At 42.6% G+C, this 10,339-nt stretch overlaps 1 protein-coding gene across 1 annotated transcript; it reads right to left on the reverse strand.

The window, feature by feature from the left end:
* Positions 1 to 6,942: 6,942 nt before the first annotated feature.
* LOC134179585 (ADP-ribosyl cyclase/cyclic ADP-ribose hydrolase 1-like) lies at positions 6,943 to 8,875 on the reverse strand. Its single transcript, XM_062646521.1, has 2 exons — positions 8,567 to 8,875; positions 6,943 to 7,017 (listed from the first exon to the last, which is right to left on the reverse strand). The coding sequence occupies exons 1-2, from the start codon at positions 8,873 to 8,875 to the stop codon at positions 6,943 to 6,945; spliced, it is 384 nt and encodes a 127-aa protein (XP_062502505.1).
* Between the last annotated feature and the right edge of the window lie 1,464 nt (positions 8,876 to 10,339).

Consider the following 10,339-nt stretch of genomic DNA (forward strand, 5'->3'; position numbering starts at 1 on the left):
TTTCGCATCACCGCAAAGTCCGTAAATAGTCTGTAGTCGTCAAAGCAGAGTTATTGTACACAGGACATAAATTATTCATGGTTACATAATGTTAGATTCCCATATAACTATTGTAAAACCAAGAAAACGATCAATTTCGCATGAGCAGTTGCAGACATCTAAGTTCTGTTATATTTATTTCCGACAAGACCTACCAATCGCACACATGAATTACACTATTCTGGCAATAAAATTCTCTCATGAAAATTTCGTGCCTAGGATTGGCTGTTCGCCCATTGTCTTTGGTTGCCGTGTACAACATAAAGGAATCAATGTTTCGTGATTGGGCCACACAGAGGCGTGGTACATTCCTACAGCGTGACACATAGTTCAGTTCAGCCCTTTATGTTTAGAGTATGCTACTCGCCAAGTCTAGTGACTTTCACAAAGTCCCATTTCTTATGGCTCATAGCTGAATAAGAAATATATGTATTAACAAGCAGACATAGACAGATAGACAGACAGACAGATAGACAGACAGAAAGGTCCCGGATGTTGGATGGTGCAAACATGAATTGAATGCTTTCAGGCAATGCAATGTTGCAATTGGAAAGCTGTCCTTTCCCGTGTTGCTCCGTTTACGGACCTTTGAGAAGGGTTCTCTGCCATTTACGAAAAGCTCATAGTGCAGGAGATCTACCGAGTGAGTTCATCAGATGTTAAGAACTTCAGCAATGCCAGTTCTCCCGAAAATGGTTCCTAAAGTTGGGCCAGCACCAGTCTCAGTGCAAACAATGCCCGACAATATCGATTTCAAATTCCACCTCGATGTATCAGATTTCCATATCGGAGCCCCTTTCTGTACCATCAGAGTCGTCTATTCAGTCATCTTTCTTGCCACCTCTTGTTCAGAATTTGCACTCTTCACCTTCAATGGTTGATGTAGATAAATCTATACGTGCATCTTTTGTTGAAGGTACTGATGCTTTAGATCCAGAATCGCTCGCTTGGGACTTTATCTGGGGAATTTCCGTTGACGATATCCTCAGTGAAGTGCCACCAACAACCATCAAAACTATCAAACCTAGTTTGAAAGCCTCTTTTCTGGATTGCTGTTCTTTCGCCTTAAAGAAAATCAGGCAACGACCGCAAGATGACACGGCATGAAAGCTCCTGATGTTGCTGCCTCGGATGCTCCTTCGTCTTCCCACGAGAGAAGGCAGGGTTACAGAGAAAGTGCTTAGATCCAACTACGACAAGTTTCTCGCTTTCAATTGGGACAAGATTCTCCAAATTTCACCTCCTTCACACCACAAGCACACTACAGATCATCATTTGTATGCTAGACAAGCTGCCTTGAACCTGGTTAGGATGGGTGAGCTTTCACAAGTAGCTAAAGCACTTACCAGTCAGGATTGGCTCCAACCAATAAGAAGACAACAAGCAAGTTGGCCACTAAGCACCCGAAACAAAGCAGTGACCTAACTGGAGTACATCCAACAAATAACGAAGAGTTCATCCCTAATAAATCAAAATTCTACATCAAAGTTTTCCAGCATCCTCGTGGGTCTAGCTCGGGTCCTTCTAGGTGGCGATTTGAACATCTACATCTACTGATGGACAATGCCAGAACTGCAGAGGATATTTACTTTGCTGCTACTTGCATAGCAGAAGGAAAGCTTCCTAAGTCAGCTTGCAAGTTACTGTCATCAGCTCGACTTATTGCTGTTCATAAATCGTCAGGTTATGTGCGACCAATTGCTATTGGTAAAGTGCTACGACGCACCACTGCAAAGACAATCTGCTGCCAGCTCAAACAATCACTTTCCAAGTTCTTTGCCCAAATACAACATGATGTAGCAACAGATGGTGGATCTGAGTTGGTTGTAAACCACATATGTCTTCTCTTGGAATCTAACAAACATTGGTCACTTCTAAAAACAGACGACAAAAATGCCTTCAACTCCATCAGAAGGTCATATTTAATGCAGATGGTATACGAGTCTTTTCCAGAAATATACAACCACGTGTTCCAGATGTACTCTGATAGCAATCCTCTTTTCCAGAAATATACAACCACGTGTTCCAGATGTACTCTGATAGCAATCCTCTTTTCTACACCAATGGTAAAACTGTATCAATTTTTTTCTTCAGAGAAGGGAATCAACTTAGAAGACTCACTTGGTCCTCCTTTATTTTCAATCACTATTCAGCACACATTGTTAGAGTTACAGAAGGTAACCCAAACGTCACTTGCTGGGCATACTTGGATGATGTTTTTGTCTTGGGGCTAACTGATGCAGTTGTATCAACATCAAGTGAGCTCAGATATTCCTTTTCACCAATTGGATTGGAAATCCAAGACAAAAAATGTGAATTGCTTTCTCCTAACGTATTAGTCTCTTCTGATGTCACATTTCCTGTTTCAAATGAAGGTATCATTGTCCTGGGGACCCCAGTTGGTAACAGCTCATTCACCTCAAAAGTTTGCACTAACTTTGCACAGTCAGAAAGCTTACTCTGTGAAGAATTGCTTCAGCTGAGGATACACAGAGTGCCCTCTTATTTCTTCGCTACTGCTATGCTCAACGTTTGTGTCATCTACTCAGGAACATATGAGCTACAGCCTGCTACAATTATCCATGACACACAAATGCAAACTACCTTTACCAAACTGCTGAACGTCAATGACATGACTGCTAAAGCCTGGTCACAAGCTACTTTTCCAGTGAGGTATGGTGGTTTAGGAATGACTCCTACGACTCAACTTTCACCTATCGCATTCGTCTCTGGTTGAGCTCACTCGTTGCAAGTGTTACCGGACTGATTTCCAGATCTACAGCCACAAGTAGCTTCAGTAATCAGTCAAACAATGTCTCCAAGTGCTCAGAATGATAGCATTAGTCACCACAGCAGTGTCTGTGTCCTGGTCAGGCTCTGACAAACCTCGTCACTAACACCAAAAGACTTCAACATAAGTTGACTGAAAAACAAACAAAATATCAAGTTCAGTACATGATTGACAGTTCTTCAATCAAGGACGCAGCTCGTTTGAGATCCCTTCAAGGAAAAAGAGCTCAGGAGCCTGGCTAGACGCTATTCCCACTTCAAGAAAGCTTGCAATATCTCCTGGATTATTCCACTTGGCAGCATTAATGAGACTGGGTCTACGTTTGCCACTGCCTCAATCTATAATCAAATGTGATTGTGGAAAGACACTGGACACCGATGGATACCACCTCATTACTTGTAAGACAGGAGGGGTCCAGTTTGGTCACACAACTCAATGGTCTCTGCTTGGTCCAAACATTTGAAACGAGTGTCACTTCCTCACACTATTGAGGCAAGAGACTGTTACAGCAGCTCTCAATCCAGACCTGACATAGATGTCCATAATGCAACTGACTTCAACGTTGAACTTGACATCTCTCTGGCACACCCGTGGAGATCAGAAGTAATTTCACATGCAGCCACAATGGATGGATCAGCAGCTTCAAAAAGAGAAGAAAAGAAGATAGAGAAGTACAGCAAAGAAAGGCACACTGGTGGAGGTTCTCCTTGCTTGATTCCCTTGATTTTCAAATGTTTGGACGTTGGGAGAATAGCGGAGAGAACTTTCTTCACCAGATCTCACTAAGATCACGTGATGAAGATGGAAAGCTGATTTGATTGAATTTAAAACGTACTGACGACGAATACTGTCAATAACAACAACGTTGCAATAGTAGTGTTTTAGCTGAAAAGATTGACAGAATAGTTTGTAGTAATGACTCTGTAGATAGCTACAAACATCAGATGGCTGTTCGTTAGAGTTTTTCTTCTACGACCACTATGGTCGTTTATCTTGAACTCTTAGTGTTATATGTAGCCTTGTCTGTATATATTAGCGCTGATGTTTCCAATAAATGTTCTTTGACAGATAGACAGACAGACAGACAGACAGACAGAGACAGACAGACAGACAGACAGACAGACAGACTGAGACCCTGGATGTTGATGAACACCGTTCAAAAATCTCCGCTCTGTCTGCGTGGCTTCTCAAGCCAATAGATTCGCAAGGGCCAGAACGGTGTCTCTTTTTCAACCTTGTAGTACACGGGCTCTGTTCAGCAAGTTCTGGGTCATATCCCACTCATTCACGATGCTTCCCATCTTCCTGTGGATTCTGCTAAATGCCTGAATCTCCATCAGTGTTCTTTTTGCTTGAGTGGTTTCTGGAGTTAGGTCAATTAACATGCAAGTCAACGTAGGAAGCGTTTTAGATCTCCAGCAGACGATTCAACGGTGAAGCGTTTTAGATCTCCAGCAGACGATTCAACGGTCAAGACATGACATCAATACCTCCAAGTAACACTTCCGCAAACAGCCTGACTACTCTCTGAAAAAGCAACCTCCAATTCGCTTACAATGAATTCAGCACCTTCGCCAATGGTCATCTCCAGAAGAGATTCTCAAGTCTACACCAGTGTCATCTGTTCGGAAAATAAAGCGTACAGTTCGCTCTTGCTTTCAAGACTGCTGCATTCTTGCTCTTGAAAGAATTAGAGATGATCCTAGCAACGTGCTGGCATGGAAGCCTTTCTATTTGATTCCCTGTATGGTCCTGAGCAACAAGTTACTCGCCAGAGGAGAAAAGAACGACTTACAGAATATTAAATCTGCCACAAATTTCTAAATTGGCAATGGGACGAGCTTCTCTATGTCGCTAGGCCAAGTCAAACGGCAAAGGTCAAACGTCAAGACACACGCATATCTGCAGCTCTAATGCTTGTCAGGTGTGGAAACTTATCTTGTGCGGTGCTTGTTCTCACCAGCGCAGAATTAGCTCCTCCTACGCAAGAGACTGCAGAGAAACTGAGGTCAAAACATCCTTCTGCTACAACCAAACCTAATCTGGACTCACCTAATACATCTCATCCAATAGCGTTATCAAAACATCTGCTGTTTAAGGTGATTCGAGAGTCCCCTCGCAAATCTGGTGCTGGACCCTCAGAATAGTGGTTTAGGCATTATTGATTGAAACTGAAACTTCAGCAGACCTTCTCTATTTTGCATGCTCTGTTATTGCTGGATGATCTCTTCCTCATCCCATGTCTGAGTTACTGGCATCAGCTAGGCTAATCGCATTGTCCAAACAAAACGGAGATATTCGACCAATAGCCATTGGAGAGTGTCTCAGACGCATTTCAGCTCAAGCCATCTGTTTGCAGAAAAGCGAAGATTTTTAGAGCTATTTCTGTCCTAATCAGCATGTGGTATCAATGGAATGCAGCTCAGAGATGCTTTTTCATCATGTTGTGCTATCTTTGGACTCACACCCTGATTGGGCAAATTTAAAATTGGATACCAAGAATGCATTCAACTCCATTGATAGACCTGACCTTTTGCAAGAACGGCAACTACATTTCCAAACATTTACTCTCATGTTAAACAAATGTATGGTCAGGCTGGTTGTCTAGTGTTTACAACTGCCAAACCTCAAATTATTATTCCCTCAGAAGTTGGTGTTCATCACGGTGATCCTCTGGGGCCCACACTTGTTTCTTTGCAATTCATCCTTTTTTTTAGCAAACTGCAGTCTTCAGATTCAGATGTCTACTTGCATATCTTGACGAAGTCTTCTTGCTGGGTCCACCTAGAAAGTTAATCTCTTCCTTCAACACCTGAAGCAGTTTTTCACTGGAATTAGCCTAACAATAGCAAACAACAAATGCAAATTTTACTGCAAAGACTCACATCGGCAAAAATCTCAGAGTCGTTAAACGGTACCATGATTCTCGGAATACAAATTCGTCATCTCAATTTCAGCTTTCATCCTACAGCGACTTTGCTCACACAGGGTCTTCCTTGTACAATCGGCTGGAAGAGCTTGAGGATGTTCAGTGTGCCACCCTGCTCCTCAGGTATTGTCATGTACCTATGCTTAATCAGTTGGCTCGGATGATTGCTCCAGATATTCTCAAATCTGCAGCTACTACACATGACTCTCAAACAAGACTCTGCTTCTCTCTCCTGTTAGGATTTGACTCTCTATCTGATGCGACGTGGAGGCAAGCATGCCTTCCAATCAGGCTTGGCAGCTTTGGCAAGATTTCTGCTGCTTGTTCCTCAGCCAACGCTTTCATTGCTTCTTTGTCTCACTCAGTGCTGGAGTTACCACAATGCTTCCCTCATTTAAAAGACGTTTGCCAGACTCTGATCACTCATTGTTCTGGTTCTCTTGGTGATGCTCTTACAAAGGCCCTTCCTCCTGGCAAAAAATTCTTGGATTTCCTATCTGGTAGAAACAAAATTCAACAGCATCTCAAACGCAGACGAGCAGCACTCGAGCTAGACACTATGCTAGAAGAGGCCTCTACTGGTCGTGACTCAGCTAGACTTCAATCTTTGAAGGGAAAGAGAGCCAGTGCTTGGATCAGTGAAATCCCCACCTCTCCAAGTCTTGCACTTAACTCCGGTGAATACCTGTTGGCGAGCTCCTTGAGGTTTGGTCTCTTCCCATTTCCCTGATTGGGCAGAGAATTGCAATTGCAAATCATACATCGACGACAGCGGATACCATCTAATAACCTGCAAGCTGGGCGAAGGCCCTGTTTGGTCTCATGAATCAATTGCGTCTTTATGGTCAGATTGTCTGAGAAGTCTACACATATACCACTGTAGAGAGCCACACCATCGCTATACAAACACCGAGGATAGGCCAGATATTGTCGTTTTTGACACACAGTCGTGATCTACCATCGCCTTAGATATATCTCTTGCCCATTCCTGGAGCTCTGAAACCTTTCCCAACTGAGCATACACAAATGGGGCAGCGGCTCTGAGGCGTAACGAAAAAAATGGAAGTACAATTCAGAGAAGAGACCAGGAGGCACCTCTGTGAGAATAGTACCCTTTGTCTTTGAGCACGTTGGAAGATGGGGAGTAAAAGCGTTTCAATACCTGCAACATCTATCTTGCAGTTTAGTCAATGAGGACGTCAAACCAAATGCCCCAGAATTCTTGGACTATTGAAGGAAGAGATTTGCCATTCAACTCCTAAATGTAACAGCTAGACCCTTACAAAGAAGTTCTCATATCTCCTCAACAATTACAGCTACAGGAAGAGTTCAGCTATCAGTGGACAGTCATAAACATTTAGAGACCGGGACCATAGGTCCCTTTCGTCTAGTCATAATGTGTATCTGTATTTAGTGTGTACATAGTGTGCATTGTAGTTTTAACCGGTTTTCATGTATGTACTAGATGTAATGGACAAGTAGATTAGCTATTGCTTTGGTGCTATAGTTCATTTATGAAAAATACATGTATTGACAGACAGACAGACAGACAGACAGACAGACAGACAGACAGACAGACAGACAGACAGACAGACATTCTACAGATGAGTGTAGAAACGGCAACAGCTCACACCTCAAAACATACTGGAGAGGACGTCTGTCTGTTCAACTACAGAAAGGTAACTCGAGAGACTGATATAGGGAAATAAAAGGACTTCGAAATGTATGTAATGAGTAGTTTTCACAAGTTTCCAGGCCTTGTGGCCTTGGAGTAGATAATGATGAAAGTAGATTCGTAATGAGCAATTATAGAGGTTTGTATTTAATAGTCATCATGTATTCTAAATTCTGATTTATCAAATATACGAAGACAGACAGACAGACAGACAGACAGACAGACACACAGAGACAGACAGACAGACAGCCAGACAAACAGACAGACAGACAGACAGACAGATAGACAGACAGATGAGAACATATACGATAGAGACTATCAAAGTAGCTTGCATTAAACTAAAGCTGAACTCAGTAGCTTGTTCGCATTTAGTGTTAGAAATGTAACGTAGAGTTTGTGTTCCAATAAATGAAATTGACAGATAGCCAGACAGACAGACAGACAGAGACAGACAGTAACAGACAGTAACAGTGACCAAGATTTCAAGTGCTGCTGGAGAAGAAGATTCACTGTAGCTCTCCAAAGGTGCAACGCAAAGGTTCTCATCCAGAAGATGAACTGCTCACGAAGCAAAGAAAATGACATTAGTTACATATATAGTGTCCAATTGCAGGCAACCTAATTTGATAATTTTTTAGAAACCCGTGTGGGTCTAATAGATATATAATGGACTTTCGTATCTATAGCTTGTAATAGTTCATATGTATGAAATATAGAGATTTGACAGACAGACATACAGACAGACAGACAGACAAACAGCCAAAGTCCTTCTCAAGAAGAGTTCCGCACTTAGCAGTGATGGTGTCAACAAGCTCGTGTCCTACTGCACACAGTTTTTTAGTCACTGATTGTCTCTGGGTTGCTGCATGCTTGTAGTTTATAGCTCATTCTTAGAGAAGTGTATAGTGTGTAGATTATGGACAAGGTACATTTGAACTTAATTAAGTACTTACTATTTTGCTGAAATTAATGTAATATAGTCTTGTGTTCGAAAATATATGATGACAGACAAACAGACAGACACACAAGCTAGCTATACACGCTATTGGGATGCATGGTCTTGCATGATGACATTTACATATACCATTCTTATCTTCAGTTATTATACGAAATAGAAGTTTCATTTCCATACCTTGCCTGCAGGAATTTCCGTTTCAGTCAAGTTATAGTAAGCAGAGTAGTCCTCCGTTACTACTTTGCACGGATTTCTGTGAGCAAATGCACCTTTGAATGCGTCCCATACCTTATCACAGTCCAAATTACGGAGAGAAGTGAGAGCAAAGTCTTCACCAGCTTCAGCCGGAAGTCTAGATTGCCGGTAATACGCGCAACGTCCTTTGACAATGTTTTCGATACCCAGCGTCGTCCCTACACCGCCAACGTGAACAGGGCAAAGTACGATGAGAGCAGCGATAAAAGCAGAAAGCAAGGCAACCGACATCATGACGATTGGTATCTCGAGGCTTCTAATCCGGGCACAATAGAAAGGGGGTTAGCTAGCGAGCTCTTGTTTTTTAAGTTTGAAATGAGGTTCGTGTGTACAGTACACACAGATATGTACATACGAACCTCCTCCCCGCGACAACGTTTCATTATAAGACCTAGAGTCCCGTATCTAGTTTCGCATACCGTCATGATTCGAACGTGAGATCTCTAGAAGAGCGTGTTAATAACGTAACCAAGCGGTATATTGCACGTGACTACTACATTTTTAGTATCCTGATGGAACAAGCGAGAGAGGAGGCTAGAGTCCATCGGCCAACGTCTAGAAGACGCCTAGAAATCGACTTTCATTGCCTCCAACTCGCAAGGAAAGGTTTTTGACGGTAAATGGTAGCCAAAATAGTCACTAACAAAATTCAAAATGTTGTCACTCACGAAAGTTGTCCGTTGTTGAAATAATTACTAGTGTCTAATGCGCGCATCGCCTCGGGTGGCAAGTGATGGTCAGAAACGTACGTAATTACAAAACGCTTTTGGAGCGGCTGTTTGTCACGTATTGTAAGGAACAAAGCAAATGGAAGGTTGTATAAGTAAAGTATTGCATCCCTAATAAGGCTATAAACGCAACGTGCCCGGCTGCGCTGTAAATCTATGCGGCCTAGCGCGTTACATGGGCGTGGCTTAGGGAACTTTTAGCTATTAAAGTCTCTAACTAGACTGTACGCATGCATGCCAGAGTAACAATAATTTCTAAAAATACTTTAGTCGTCGTCTGAATAGGAGTCGAGCCATTTAAATTGTTACTTCTTCTGTGGCCTACTAGCTAGCATGCGCTGCAGAGAGGTCCGTGCAGTTAGGACGGTGACAGTGCATTAAGCCGTGCTGCAATCGCATTGACATTTACAATCGCCAAGTTTCTGAAAGCAATCGCATGTACATCCGAGTCCTCTGCCGTAAAGCTGAGGTTGTTTTCATAGAGATAGCTCTAGAGTATTGAATCTACATTGTGCTTGTGCGTGTAACTAGAACGACAGCTTTCATGCCATGGTACTACAAGGAACAAATTTTGCAAGCAACAAGGTCGGTCACTGTGCGAGTGAGAAGTACAGTCCGATCGTTTCCTTTGATTTTAGCTGCCTTGTGAACTGTTTCTCCAACTTTCTTAATTAATATTCATACTGCGTGTGTGTGTGTGTGTGTGTGTGTGTGTGTGTGTGTGTGTGTGTGTGTGTGTGTGTGTGTGTGTGTGTGTGTGTGTGTGTGTGTGTGTGTGTGTATGTACAATTTCTGTTCTTTATATCCTTTTGCTTTGCAGTCTTCGTCACAAGAAAACACCTACCGGCCAGTGAATCGATCCTTTGCCGCATTAGCGGATATACTTGTACTTCTGGAAGTCCTTGATGACATGCAGCGGTACTGGCAGCAACAACAGGTGTTGCAGTATAGTGAGGTGCTAGCTTTG

Source organism: Corticium candelabrum, chromosome 5 (genome assembly GCF_963422355.1).
Source record: "Corticium candelabrum chromosome 5, ooCorCand1.1, whole genome shotgun sequence".
Lineage (NCBI taxonomy): Eukaryota > Metazoa > Porifera > Homoscleromorpha > Homosclerophorida > Plakinidae > Corticium > Corticium candelabrum.

Bases quoted from the DNA above. Each gene is read 5' to 3' on its own strand.
- LOC134179585 (XM_062646521.1), bottom strand. From the start codon at position 8,875: ATGTCGGTTGCCTTGCTTTCTGCTTTTATCGCTGCTCTCATCGTACTT. The intron at 7,018-8,566 runs GTATGGAAATGA...TGTTACATTTAG, and splicing joins CGGAAATTCCTGCAGGCAAG to GAGTTGAATGGCAAATCTCT.